Source organism: Sparus aurata, chromosome 20 (genome assembly GCF_900880675.1).
Source record: "Sparus aurata chromosome 20, fSpaAur1.1, whole genome shotgun sequence".
NCBI classification, from domain to species: Eukaryota; Metazoa; Chordata; class Actinopteri; order Spariformes; family Sparidae; genus Sparus; species Sparus aurata.
This window is the reverse complement of record NC_044206.1, coordinates 12,634,324-12,648,694: the sequence shown is the minus strand read 5'-3', so window position 1 is coordinate 12,648,694 and position 14,371 is coordinate 12,634,324. Positions and strand designations below refer to the sequence as shown.

The following is a 14,371-nucleotide window of genomic DNA, read 5'->3' as shown; positions in this document are numbered from 1 at the left end:
ATAACAAAAGGAAGTGCAGTCTAATGACAAAAATGCAGCTGCAATGTTACTGAATCTCACTTTTTTAACATGCTCTCTTACAGTACTAACATAGCTGGACTTTCAATCTTAAAAAGCTTGCATGGCTTCTATCGCTGATTTTGCATGACACACAATGTAGCCTAGTGAACCATTAATAGATACTGCACTGAATCTATAGTCACAAAATAAAATGTAGGTGATGAGTGCAAAATGAATCTTGTGATGACAGATCGTTGATCCTTTCTTTCCTGTAGGCCACATGTGAACGTGGCTTTGCAGCAATGGAAGAAACCCACCAGAAGGTAATTCAAGACATCCAGAGGCAGCATCAGAGGGAGATTTCCAAACTAATGGAAGAGCGAGAGAGACTGTTGGCTGAGGAGACCGCTGCCACAATCGCTGGTAAAGTAATGAATTGTATTGCCACACACAGTTGCTTACGTTTAAACAAGACCGACATACAGAAGTTAAATATGTCTCGTTTGTCTTTATAGCTATTGAAGCTATGAAGAATGCACACAAGGAGGAAATGGAGAAGACACATCGCTCCCAACTGAGTGGAGTGAACTCTGACATTGATGAACTACGCTTACAATACGAGTATGTTTTAATGAAAACTGTTGCATTTTAAATGAGAAAAACAAAATTTCCTGCATTTGGTAAACCTCAAATAAGAATTCCAGTTGATATTATGATGATCTGACTGTGTAGGGAGGAGCTGCAGTCCATCCAGCGAGAACTGGAGGTGTTGTCAGAGCAGTACTCCCAGAAATGTCTGGAGAACGCTCACCTGGCCCAGGCATTGGAAGCTGAGAGGCAGGCCCTCAGGCAGTGTCAGAGAGAGAACCAGGAACTAAATGCTCACAACCAGGTCTGAATACACACACATGCACATGTACATTCAAAAACAGCTCAGTCCACTGTTTACAACACCGCTTTATTCTGTCCAACAGGAGTTGAATAACCGTCTCACTACAGAGATCACTCGGATGCGCTCCTGTTTCAGCGGTGAAACAGCGCTGTCACCACTCACACAGGGCAAAGATGTGTATGAACTGGAGGCAAGTAAATACAGCATACAGATACACACACATACACACACAATCATGCTTGCTCTTCAATCAAATGACTTTCTTTCCTTCTTGTAGGTGTTGCTAAGAATTAAGGAGTCAGAGATCCAGTATCTTAAACAGGAAATCCACTCTTTGAAAGATGAGCTGCAGTCTGCTTTAAGGGTAAGCAGAGCCAATGTTTATATATTGCAAACAATTTTTTGAATGTATGAACCTGTATTTCATGTCTTATAAGTCTTATAAGTAACCAACAGTACTATTTATTTTGAACAGGACAAGAAATATGCCACAGACAAATATAAGGACATCTATACAGAGCTCAGCATTGTGAAAGCAAAGGCTGACTGTGACATCAGCAAACTTAAGGAGAAGCTGCTCATTGCCACAGAAGCTTTAGGCGAGAGGAATGTCGATGGAACAGTCACAACTGGATACGGTAAGTAGAAAAAAGCTCATTGAGTCATTATTTACCTGCTATTGAATTGACCTGAAATATCTTAAAAAATGTCTCAAACATTTTTTAAGCAGTAAAGCCAATCAGAAGTCATTAATTGTAATGTCAGCCAGATTTGTCACTCTTTTTTAGTGTGGGAAAGTAGTTTTTGAAAATGTAAACAACTGTTTTGTTGTACAGAATTGATTGTCAAACCTGATTTTTATGTTTATAGCTTTTTGTCATAAGGACCAAGTGTTTATTTATAAAACAGAGCCTAAATCGTGCTGTTTAAATTTAGCATTTAAACAATAAAATAAATGGTTGTTTTCAAACATTCCTACATACCTAGGGTCTTGGCACTTATCGTATCAGGCAGATTAAGCTGTATATGAGTTATAATCATTTGTAGATTTATTTAAAAAAATATATATATAATAATCTTTATTCATAATCATCTCTTAATGTGGCCCATTTTCTTATGTTATAACTACTATCACTTCTCATACTGACTCCTGCCATGATTCTGCACCATCATATTATTGTGGCAGTAAGCTTATATAGACAAAGGTTTTCATTATTGTGTCGAGTTAGATCTAGACAACAGTGCCCTCATGTGGCCACACAGGGAAACACTATAATACCCGTTACCATTCACCACCAGCAATAAAAAATCTAAAGACTCTAGGAGGCGGGTGTGTAATTTAATTTTATGAAATGAGTGACTATGAACTAAAGTCCTGGTACGCTAATGACACTTGAGGTTTCATCAGTTCAAGGCTGTTGTATCCTGTCACACTTCTTGAGGTGAATAACAATGACATGTCTTCATTGTGTTTTTTTTTTTTTAGATATCATGAAATCAAAAAGTAATCCAGATTTCCTGAAAAGGCAATCCAAGCAATCAAGAGGTGTAAGGTCAAAGGTGAGTGTCAAGTTTAATTCTATCATTTCTAGAGTATGATTACACAGTTTCTTCTCTCCTGATTACATACATTTAATCTCAAATTAAACAGTCACTGTATAGCTCCCATCTCAGTTTGCTGTGTTGCTGAAGCTTTTGTCATGGAGACTTTATCACTGTTAACCATTCAGTCATCACGTGTTGTAGAAATGTGCTGCACAGTCGGTCAGTCGGGACGTTTTTTAATCTTGTCCTGTAAGTTTGCCATCTGTCTGTTTTGTCCGTCAGTCTGTCACTGAACAGGTCTCATGGGACAGCTGACACTCCCATTGTGGGATGATTCCCCCCAACCCCCGTCCCAAGATGTGCTGTAGGTATAGCATGATGTAGAGCAAAGCATGCGCTTTCCACCCTTGCATGATCATCCCTCTCCCCAAACCCTTCCTTTTTTGGCCCAACCTGCACCACCAAAGCCGATTGCAGTGTCCACCCCTCAGTTAAATATCACAAGTTGCAGAACCCAAATTCTTCCTTGTTACAGTCTACTGCTGTACATTTTGGGAAATACTTATTTTTTGTAAGAAAATTGACACCAGTTGTACACATGTTGGGTAAACATGAAGCTACAGTACAGCAGCAGCCTAATAGCGCAGCACAGTGCAGCGCAAGAGGGCTATAGCTAGGCTGGGTTAAACAAATATTATGTATAGTTTTACAGATGACAAATTGTGTTTTCAATCAAACGAGATATAACATGTTAATTAGTGTTGCTCAAAGCTGCAGGTAAGTGGCTTTTCTTTGGATAGAGCCAGAAATACACTGAACAGAAATTTAAATGCAACACTTTTGTTTTCAGTCCTATTTTTCATGAGCTGAATTCAAAGATCTAAAACATCTATATACACAAAAGAACCATTTCTCTCAAATGTTGGTCAAAATCTGTCTAAATCTGTTAGTGAGCACTTCTTCTTTGCTGAGATAATCCATCCCACCTCACAGGTGTGGCATATCAAGATGCTGATTAGACATCATGATTACTGCACAGGTGTGCCTTAGGCTGGCCACAATAAAAGGCCACTCTGAAATGTGCAGTTTTGCTTTATTGGGGGGTCTGTGGGGGTCAAAAAACCAGTCAGTATCTGGTGTGACCACCATTTGCCTCACATCCCCTTTCGCATAGAGTTGATCAGGTTGTTGATTGTTGGCTGTGGAATGTTGGTCCACTCCTCTTCAATGGCTGTGCGAAGTTGCTGGATATTGGCAGGAACTGGAACGCGCTGTCGTAAGCGCCGATCAGAGCATCCCAAACATGCTCAATGGGTGACATGTCCGGTGAGTATGCTGGCCATGCAAGAACTGGGATGTTTTCAGCTTCCAGGAACTGTGTACAGATCCTTGGAACATAGGGCCGTGCATTATCATGCTGCAACATGAGGTGATGGTCGTGGATGAATGGCACAACAATGGGCCTCAGGATCTTGCACGGTATCTCTGTGCATTCAAAATGCCATCAATAAAAGGGTTAGGGTTACGGTTACGCCTGCCCATACCATAACCCCACCGCCACCATGGGCCACTCGATCCACAACATTGACATCAGCAAACCGCTCACCCAAATGACGCCACACATGCTGCCCTGAACAGTGAAAACCGGGATTCATCCGTGAAGAGAACACCTCTCCAACGTGCCAGACGCCATCGAATGTGAGCATTTGCCCACCTGCAGTCAGGTCAAGACCCCGATGAGGACGACGAGCATGCAGATGAGCTTCCCTGAGCCGGTTTCTGACAGTTTGTGCAGAAATTCTTTGGTTATGCAAACCGATTGTTGCAGCAGCTGTCCGGGTGGCTGGTCTCAGACAATCTTGGAGGTGAACATGCTGGATGTGGAGGTCCTGGGCTGGTGTGGTTACACATGGTCTGCAGTTGTGAGGCCGGTTGTATGTACTGCCAAATTGTCTGAAACGCCTTTTGAGACAGCTTATGGTAGATAAATGAACATTCAATTCATGGGCAACAGCTCTGATGGACATTCCTGCAGTCAGCATGCCAATTTCATGTTCCCTCAAAACTTGCAGCATCTGTGGCTGTGATGTGTGATAAAACTGAACGTTTCAGAGTGGCCTTTTATTGTGGCCAGCCTATGCTGTGCAAAAATCATGCTGTCTTATCAGCATCTTGATATGGCACACCTGTGAGGTGGGATGGATTATCTCAGCAAAGGAGAAGTGCTCACTAACAGATTGAGTCCAGCTAATGAAAAATGGGAGCCAAAACAAAAGTGTTGCGTTTATATTTTTGTTCAGTGTACAACCCACAAATTTAAATTAAGCTGACAGGCAGAGGTCTGTTATAGATTGTGAACACCAGTGGACTAATGAACTAGGACATATGAAAGAACTCTTTGGTTCAGTTGTACCATTGTTTTTCTCTGTCAATATAAAAACTCTGTAATTGTTGTCTTTTGTTTAGGTGTTTAATTTTGTGTATTGTGTAATTACACCTGCGTGGCATGATCATATTCCTGCATAACCACTTTATCCTGTACTTCTTATATTGAGATTTAAAGGGACAGTTCACCCAAAAATTAAGAATACATTTTTTACCTATGACCTGTAGTGGTATTTATCCGTCTAGTTTTTTTTTGGTGTGAGCTGTAGAGGTTGAAGATACCATCGTTTGGAGATGTCTTCCTTCTTTTGCATATACTGCAAGCTAGATGGCACTCATCTTGTGGTGCTCAAAGCCCGTGAGAAAATACATATAAAAACTTGATCCATATCCCAAATTATGACCCATTTATTCAAGATAATCCACAGACCTTGTTGTGAGTAGAAGGAAGCATACATCTACACATGGCAAGAAGCTAGCCAACGAAGCTAACTCACCTAGCTAACATTACAGCTTAGCCATAGAGGACACCATTACAAAAAAAAGTGGTTCCTACTTGGAGAACTGACAATTCTCTTGAGTAACTGGGTCATGACTTCTGGAAAGAGACATTGCTGTTGAGATCTGGAGGCTGATATCTCCAAAAGTCAGCAATTTATAACAAATAATTTAGATGGGTAAAAAGCAGTACTGGTAGGATTTTGCGGTGAACTGTCCCTTGAAGTATGTCATCCAGAGCAAGACCTATGCCAAGGATTGACAGCTAACTAGCAGAAAAAATAACAATTTTCGATGTGTTTTTTTGTTTTTAATCCTCTCCACATTCACCTTTATCATCTATTTACAATAAATGACATTCTCTCTCTCTCTCTCTCATCTTCACCAGAGCCTGAAAGAGGGGCTGACTGTGCAGGAGCGGATGAAGCTTTTTGAGGCGAAAGATTCCAAAAAGATTTGAATATCAAGAATCTGACGTTTCCTTTCTCTTCCCTGACCTCAGTTTGTGGTCAGAATGCTACGGCCATGCCAGCATCAGCTGAAACTCTTATAGGAATATGGAAAAAATCAATCAAGGTCAATTCTCAATGTGGACCTGCTGCTTCCATGCATCTGATAAGTTGTCATATTTTTTTTTATTAATGGAAAACAGTTTTATTGAATCAGTCCTGTGTACGGCTTCTTTTAAAATAAATACATAGATGTATAATCTGTCCATGTTGGAGTTGTGTCAAATAAGCTGTGAGAGGGATATACGACAGCATTTTTATTGATCCTCCAGAATGCCAAAACAGACAGCAATACACAGTATGAATAATATATATTTCCCAGTATGAATAATTAAGTATCTGCTGTATTTTATTATTGTTACAGTTTCTATATCTAATTAATAATTTTTAAATGTGTTTAATGTTGCACCGGTTCTGTTGTACATAACTACTGGATATATGTCAGAGTATGGTTTGCTATTGATTGTTGGGGCATCTGCTGTACTATAACTATGGTTTGATTGATAGTGGAAATCAATGTGATGCTTAACTTGCTTATGTATGAGAGTTTTATAAAATGGAGTGTCTGTGTGTGAAGCAGGAAAGAGGGGTGGGATTGCACTTATCACTTGACTACTTGAGGAATCTTTTTTTTTTTTCGTCTCAATTTGGTGTAGTGACTTCGATCAGTTATTGCAGTGCAACCAAACATCCTGACTTCTGTTAAATTTAGTAAACAGCCGTGACTTGTTAGTTATACTGGATTTTTTTTAAAAACCTGAATTTGTGTTTGCTCCATTTTGACTTTTGGTGTGACAATATCATCTCAGAAAACTTTAAACTATTTAGGACTTTGCATGACTGTACAGTATCTTTTGAATTGCAGAATGATCACGTTGCCTCATTTTCCTACTTTATGCTTTAGTGTGGAACTCTTAACACTAATAAGCTTTGCTTTGCAAGTCCTACTGTTAGGTGTTGAGATTGAACTGTTTTACTGTACGCCGCAGTCTTGAAGTACTTGGCCAAGTCCCTGACCTCTCACTGAAATCTAGTCGTGCCTCAACTGAGTGAAGAATATTAAACATCCATGAAACCTGTGCAGCTATGGATACACACTGTATAGTATTCAAACCACGCCTTGTATATATGCCACACGGAAGACTTCTGTGTTTTGTTTTAAACTTGTACCTTGCTCACTAGCTCTATATGAAATATATATGAATATTTTTTATTTTCATTTGAATGTATAACGTCAAATAAATGAAGTGTTTGGAAAATCCTTGGGTAATGTTTTTTTATGTTTATTGTTGCTGAGTTAGCCATGGATGTATACTCTGTATTTATAGCCTTGGCTAACTGAAATAAGACTAAATAATGGTGTTTTTTTCTTTCTACTGGAGTCACAGAAAAAGTACTTGAGTGCAGAAAACTGTCTGCCAGGTGATGTTTATTAAAGTCATTCATCAAACCAACCAGGTGAAGTAAGTAAAGAGAGCTTACGTAGAAGATACTTTTAGATTCTCTCTTCTTACAGTACTTTTTCAACAGTGCAGTAATGTAAAAGGAGCAAGCGGGTTGATTAAGTAATTCACACTTATAGCTTTATATCATAGCATACCTATCTAAGACACCATTTAAAAAATAAAGTCACAAAAACAACTTTGTTAATATTGTATTTTAAACCTATTAACTACTTAGGTGTACAAATTTGACTGTAATCTGAGAACGTATTATATTAGTTTCTAGGGTCCTAATTAAAAATGTGAATCTAAAACAACTGAGTGCACTGCGAATCACATCATGAGCCTGAAACTTTAGAAGCCATATACACAAAACTTGAAAAACCAAAGAAAAAGGTAATTTATAAGTGAAATTATAATATCTGCCAACTTCATTGCTCTCCTGTCTAGAACACCCACATATACTGTATCACAGAGACAATGCATCACCCAGCTGTACTGTGGGAACACATTTTATTTGAAAAACAATGAAGTGTGAAGAGGAATTTATTGAGAGCTGTCTGGTACAAATCCTTCACTCCAGACTCTATGACTCAAACCATGCAAAGAAAAAAGAATATACCACAATTTGCATACTGTGTTGAGCAAAATGTATCCAATCTGTTTTTAAAACTGTTACCACATCTTCTGGCAGCACATCCCAGGCTCTTACAGCACTAAGGATGACATTTTCAAAGAAACACAGGAATCCTCTCTTAACTCATATCTATTTTGTGGATGACAAGCTCAGGAGCGATGGCATATATTTAACGAACAACCATGTGACCTCAATCCTGTGTCCTTGATGTCTCCGTTGACTAAAGTAAAGGTACACAACATTGTAACAGTGGTGACACCAAGGGGTGGCCAGGGGGGCCCAGAACCACCTCCATACAATTGTCGGTCCTGTATGATATGCAAAACTGGCCTCCTTGAAGAGTATTCATTGTTCTTAATGTATTACATTATACATTATGTATAAACATTGTGCAGGATTGTGTTGGGACTGTGCTGGCATTAATCTATGCACATCAGATAATTGCAACATTAACCATAAAATAAGAATCAAATGTGTATCAGAATAGGAATCCATCACTCTCATATTCACATATTTTTCGACTAGTTTTTATACGAGAACAGAAAAAAATAGAATTCCCGAAATGCAGTTTTGGTCTTTGTAAGATTTTCAGTGGTCTAGCCAATTAGCCGTGCCAGTTCATCATCTCCTCCTCTCTCTCCCTCCTCCTCGTCTTTCAGAGCATCTACCAGTCGGACCCAGAAAGCGTCCTGCTCTTGTGGCTCCTCAGGCCATAGAAGGTAGGTCTTCTTCCGTACAATCTTCCGTAAGCGTGTGTAGGGAGACAGACAGTGTTCGGGTATCTCCTCCAGGAACACCAGCAGCAGGACATCACTGCCATCACATAAGAGCCTCAGACTGGCCAGCTGATACTCCACGGAGCACCACTCACTTCTCAGGAAGTTACGCGTCACGACACATATGGTGTGGCGAGAGCTGTAGATGGCCGCCTCTATGTTCTCCAGCACTGCGACGCCCAGGCGGAAGTCTCTGTGGTGGAGGCACAGTCGGAACCTCGGTGCACCGGCGACTGGCCTTTCTAGATTCGGCACCAGCTGCTCCATCACCCAGGCCTCATCCGGAGAGCTGTAGGAAATGAATGCATCATACTGGAATCTGCCCCCTGCTGCCCCCTTACGTCCTCGGAGTTTGGCCCTGAGGATGAGCAGCAGGTAGCGCAAAGTAGGACCCTGTTTGTTCCAGGCCAGACACACACATACAAACAACATGTCCAATACAGAGAGGGTGATGAACAGAATGAAGGACACCTCATCGTAGGAGCAGGCCTTGTCGTCAAACTGCCACAGGTAGGAAGAGAATCTTTCGTTGTCACAGTGCAGGTCATACAGGTAGGACACCTGGAGGGGAAACAACATAATTTGAGCTGTTAAAGTAAGCCATGTAGTTTCAGTTGATACTGTCTGCAGCTTCCATTACCTGTGTGTCATTGTTGTAGATGGCCCAGGTCTTGAACCAGGCGTTGTCACAGGTACAGGTAAGCGGGTTTTCTCTAAAGTCCAAAGTACGCAATCTGAAAACACACAAACGTTTGATCAAATTTAAATATGTGCCAGCTCAGGTCAAGCCCCAGCAACTGCAGTCAACAACAGCAAGGAAATTTGGCTATGTTGCTGAGCTGCTGTTGCTCACTCGCGTCGCGCATACACTGTAAAACACGGATCTGCCTGTTTGTCACTGTTAACAGAGGCTCCAGTTGGCAGTGTAGTTCACATATTCATGCATTGTCTTAGAGTGGTGCTATAACCTCAGAACCCTTACAGTACCTCCTTCAGTCTTTTTGTTTTTCATGAGATACAAGTAGATATCTTTTTAACCAAACTATACTTGAAACTTAACTATGAGAAAGAAAAACTAGAAGCAGTGTTTGTTGCAAAGATGTCGCTGCCACATAAGGTTTTAAGGAAATGTGACCTTTTTTTTTGACACATTCCGTGTAAAAATCACTTTTTAGTTTTAGCTTTAATATAGACACGCTCACAACTCTGCTAAAACTCCTCGTCGCCTGAGGCCATGGTAAACTTAGCTTCAAGTGTGTGTTACACTTACACCACAGATGTACCGGTTGATAACGCTCAACAGACGGCATGCTCTGAGATCCTCTTTTTAACCAGTGAACACAATGTACTATATGTCTGACCATCATACTAGGAGATTCATGTCGGAGCTAAAGTAAATTCATCATGTTTTCGTGGACTATTCTCTGTTTAATCCAATTTTGGAAGTGCAGTAGCGGAACAACATTTTCAAAACAGAAGGCGCAGAACAACAGGGTCAGGGTAGGATAATAAGATCGAGTCAGCTCTCATGTCTGTATGGTGAATATAAAGCCATCGCAAGTCTCGTAGCTTAGCTTAGCATTAAACTGGATATGGCAAAATCATAATTTTTAACAAAGCTTACTTACATATCTTGTTTGCTTAATCTTAACAACACCCAAAGTTAAAAAGTTGTAGTGGTTAGGTTCCAAACTATATCTGTACAGTGACTTCTTGGCATCTGCTAGATCTTCTCATCTAACTCTCTACAAGAAAGCGAAAACACTTTCTGCTTTCTTGACGTTTAACTAGCTCTTCTACCTTGGCAGAGCATCCAGCATCGTTTTGTCCACTGTGTGGAGGTGATTTGCCCGAAGTTGGAGAGTTTCTAGTGTATTATCTGGGGGCAGCAGGTTAGCAGGAAGAGTATCGAGGTCTGCCCTGTAAATGGTCAGCCTCTTAAGGTTCTTCAGAGGGGACAACGTTGCACTCAGGTTGGTCGTTTTCATAACCACTCCAGCTATGTACAGTTGTTGCAAATGGACCAGAGGAACAAAGGCGTCAGGATGGAAGTCGACCATGATGCTGTGCCCGATGGCAAGCTGGCTAAGTCTACGTGGACCCTGGAAGAAATGCTGTCCAATGGTGCCAATGCCTCCACCTCCAGGACCCTGGTACTCCATCTGCAAATACTTCAAATTAGACATGGCAGACAGTCAAGTTAACAGATTAGATGTTAGACAGTGCATCACTCATCTCAGTTCCTGACTCGAGCAAAACACATACCTCCAGGGAAGTAAGGTTGATGAAAGGAGTTTCATAGGATTTAAAATGAAGGCGGTTGTTGTACAGAACTAATATCTTCAAATTCACCAGACCAGACAGAATTGGTGGTGTCAGCCTCTTGATGCGGTTCCCACTTAAGTCCACGTAACTAAATGACAGATAACGTGTTAAATAAATGGACAGTGAGCATAGTTAACGAGAGATGAACCTGCAAGCAAAGAACACTCAATACCTCAGCCTTGTCAGGTCCTCAAAGGAGCCTTCTTCAATGAAATCAATGATGTTCAAACTGAGGTTGAGCTTTGTGAGCCTGCGCAGCTTACTGAAGGGCTTCTTGGTGATGTATTTCAGCAGGTTAAATTGCAGGAAGAGCTGCTCGAGCTGAGTAAGGGCACTGAATACCTTTGGTGGCAACTCTGTGATTTCATTTTTCAGGAGAGATAGGCGGGTTAGATTCTTCAGAGGGACGAACCAGTTGGGGTCGATGTCACGAAGTTTGTTCTTGTCGAAACTTAAGAAGGTGAGTTGGGTCAGACCTTTGAATGTGTCCGGCTGAATGACGAGCTTGTTTTGATTCAGCTGCAGTGTTTTCAGCCTTGGGTAGCCATCAAATGTCGTACTAGATATCTGTCTCAAACCACAGTTGTTGAGATAAAGTTTGCTGGTATTCCCTCGCCCAATAGAGAACTGAGCAACATCCCCGAGGTTGGCATCGTTTATAGCGACCATAGGTGGAGTAGCACAGTCCAGCAGGCTGGTGTTGGTCTGACGTAACACGGATCCTTTCAAGTCAACCTGTATCGGATTAAATGCACATGATATTCATCTTAGATTTTGCATAAGCAATTAGATGCTGTATCTCCACAAGTGGACGTACCTCTACTCTCCCAAGCCGGTCCATTCCTTGTAGCAATCTGCAGATAGTCAAAGGAGATTTCTCCGCAAACAGAGAAAATGCCACCCAAGAGAGATTCTTCTTTGTCTGTGCCGAGATTCCCAGGAGCTCTTTTGCTTTAACTCTCTGACAAAGAAGACACTTCAGCCTAGGGTTGGAGGCAAAAGTATCCGGCTGCAACTCTAGCTTTGAGTTGTTAGACAGCCGGATGTACTCGAGGGCCGGAAAACAGCTCACATTAACCTTCTGGATGAAGTTTGCGTAAAGATGGAGCCGCTGAAGAGTGGAGGATCCACCGGACTCTCCGCAGCTGAAGGCCTTGAGCCTGTTCAGAGACAGGTCGACCTCTCGAATCGCTGGGAGGGATTTAAAGATCGTTGGAGAGATTGTTGCAAGTGTGTTGTGGATCAGAAGCAGGGTTTGCAGCCTGGGGAGTCCGTCGAAGGCATTGGAGGTAATGTGTGAGATGCTGTTGCAGGTGAGGTTGAGAAATTCGAGGATATCCAGACCCCTGAATTCTCCTCCTTTGAGAGAGACCAGCAGGTTTTGGCTCATGTCCAGCCGTTTGAGGCCAGGCGCCTTACTGAAAGAACCAGGTGGGATGACTTGGATTTTGTTCTTGGACAGGTTGATTGTTGTTATGTTATCTGGGATCATGCTAATGACTTCAGAGAGGTTAGCGATGTTCCGGTTGTAGCACCACATGACGTGGGTCGCGGGGAAGTTCCGAGCGCAGCCTTTAAAGCCGTAACCGCAGCAGGCCGAGGTGTTGAGCAGAAGCAGGAACAGGATGGTGAGCGTCATCCTGACTTCTCAGCGTCTCTTGACTGCAATGAGGCCCAGGAATCTAAAAAAAGCTTAAGATTGAAAAGCCAATGCATTATGAGGAAGTTAGAAAGTAATCTTACCAGGTAGCTGCCCTGACTTTTTACACATTTCCGCTATTAACGTTGATCAGATAGCAAACAGTTCCTTATTTATGTATGTAGAAACTCTGTATTGGGTTTCTAACAACTACTAAGGGAAGCATCCAGTTCTTAAGCTGCCCACTGCTTCACTATGTTCGAAAGAGCTTTTACGTGGAAACAGCTGCCTGCAAAAATGCTTGGGGAGGAAAGCTGGACCAGGAGAGTTCATCTCAAGGAGGGGCCCCTCTCACCTCATCACATTGTTTTAACACTGTCAAATAATACTGTGTCATAAAAATATTCATTAAAGCTGCTTCAGTGTTGAAGGGTTTCTCTACTGTAAAACACAGTGCCTTCTTTAATGAACTCCTCTGTAATTTCAATGCTTGAACCATCTTTTAAGTTCTAAATTCTAAACATTCATTCTACATAAAAACAACGTCACTGAGAAATATGAGGAGTCGCAGTCGCAGTGAATGTTCAGAGTCAAAGGAAATCTGGCTTTTGGTTTTGTCGAAAATCTTTTACCTCTATGCCCTTCATGAGTAAAAGGTTCAAAATCAATTGTTACAATATCGAATCAATGCGATTTCATCTACAGAGCTAATTATAAAAGACCTGTTTTCTTATTATACTTTTTACGGGTTCTTCTTCTATAGTATTGCTTTACTTATTCCATCCTGACTCTGTTGCATTAAATATTCAATTAAGATATTTAAGTTATCGTTCTTTAATATGAGAACTTACCCTTTTACGCTCCTCTTGTGCTGCTTCACTTTGGACAAACACGCTCCCTTTTCTAACCGGCCTCAGTAATCGAAGTGTGTTCTCTTTTTGAGGAAGGATCAGTATATATAGTCTCAGTAAAAAACACACTGATGTGATTGAATGTGTTGGTGTCAGGTGACTGAGACAATGTAGTGCAAAGATCATTGCTGTGGGTTTTAAATTATTTTATTTGCTTTGCTTTGCTCTGCTTTGTAATTCTTGTTGGTGATCTTTAAGTGCTGACCAAATGCTGTTAAATGCCCTCAATGTAAATGTAAATGTAAATGTGACTGTCCTATGCTGTCCATCGGGCTCTAAATCATTTGTCCACATGAGGGAGCTATCTACTTGGATCCTGACTTCAGTGAATACAACGGAGATTTAATGTTGGCATTTAGCAAAAACTCTGAAACAAGCCAGAGACGTTGTTTCAGTATTAAGATTCATTTTTCTTTTGCCAACAGTTGATATGAAACTCTTCTGTTGTTTTGTTTACACACAACTATTGTACAATTTTAGCATTTTTTCAGCTCTGCTTTAATGAGAAATTTGCAAAACACAGGCATCGGGGGGGTATTTGCTTTAGTGGTCTGATGTTTCTGTTTCATAATGAGGTTATACTGAGGAGATGGACGGATAGATGTTAATCCTACATCTATATTTTAAGATTAAAAAAAGACATTTATTTTACTTGCAGCTTATAAAATGTTCATATTTTCTGGTTTCCTTAGGCGTCTTGAAAAAAGACATTTGAGGAGATCGCCTTGGGCTTTGGGAAACGTCGATTGACATTTTTCATAATTTTCTGACATTTTCTATGAAATTATTCTTACAACCAATTTATTAATCAA

The 14,371-nt window shown here is 40.9% G+C and overlaps 2 protein-coding genes across 8 annotated transcripts in view; one reads left to right on the top strand and one right to left on the bottom strand.

Annotated features, from left to right (window-relative positions):
* The window catches only part of mprip (myosin phosphatase Rho interacting protein), a 53,248-nt gene extending 46,158 nt beyond the window's left edge, over positions 1–7,090 (top strand). For 5 of the 6 annotated variants that reach the window (XM_030400742.1, XM_030400740.1, XM_030400743.1 and 2 more), the window contains 8 exons: positions 276–423; positions 516–621; positions 733–892; positions 975–1,082; positions 1,170–1,256; positions 1,368–1,530; positions 2,379–2,452; positions 5,709–7,090. In XM_030400742.1, coding sequence (XP_030256602.1) covers positions 276–423; positions 516–621; positions 733–892; positions 975–1,082; positions 1,170–1,256; positions 1,368–1,530; positions 2,379–2,452; positions 5,709–5,780 — 918 coding nt within the window. In that variant the 3' untranslated portion in view covers positions 5,781–7,090. Of the gene's footprint in view, positions 1–275; positions 424–515; positions 622–732; positions 893–974; positions 1,083–1,169; positions 1,257–1,367; positions 1,531–2,378; positions 2,453–2,719; positions 2,802–5,708 lie in introns of all 6 variants that reach the window. The other variant, XM_030400741.1, reaches the window with a different exon arrangement.
* A 136-nt stretch (positions 7,091–7,226) lies between these two features.
* Positions 7,227–13,565, bottom strand: LOC115571367 (toll-like receptor 13). 2 transcript variants are annotated; one of them, XM_030400746.1, is made up of 7 exons: positions 13,500–13,565; positions 11,827–12,701; positions 11,182–11,744; positions 10,950–11,097; positions 10,485–10,855; positions 9,325–9,418; positions 7,227–9,245 (listed from the first exon to the last, which is right to left on the bottom strand). In XM_030400746.1, exons 2-7 carry the CDS (start codon positions 12,646–12,648, stop codon positions 8,505–8,507), a joined length of 2,739 nt encoding a protein of 912 aa, XP_030256606.1. In that variant the 5' UTR covers positions 12,649–12,701; positions 13,500–13,565; the 3' UTR covers positions 7,227–8,504. The 2 variants fall into 2 exon arrangements, with proteins under 2 accessions (XP_030256606.1, XP_030256607.1); XM_030400747.1 differs by having other exon boundaries at positions 10,485–10,846.
* Between the last annotated feature and the right edge of the window lie 806 nt (positions 13,566–14,371).

Bases quoted from the DNA above. Each gene is read 5' to 3' on its own strand.
- LOC115571367 (XM_030400746.1), bottom strand. From the start codon at position 12,648: ATGACGCTCACCATCCTGTTCCTGCTTCTGCTCAACACCTCGGCCTGC. The intron at 11,745-11,826 runs GTACGTCCACTT...AATCCGATACAG, and splicing joins ACCGGCTTGGGAGAGTAGAG to GTTGACTTGAAAGGATCCGT. The intron at 9,419-10,484 runs GTAGAAGAGCTA...GTGTGTTTTCAG, and splicing joins ATGCTGGATGCTCTGCCAAG to ATTGCGTACTTTGGACTTTA.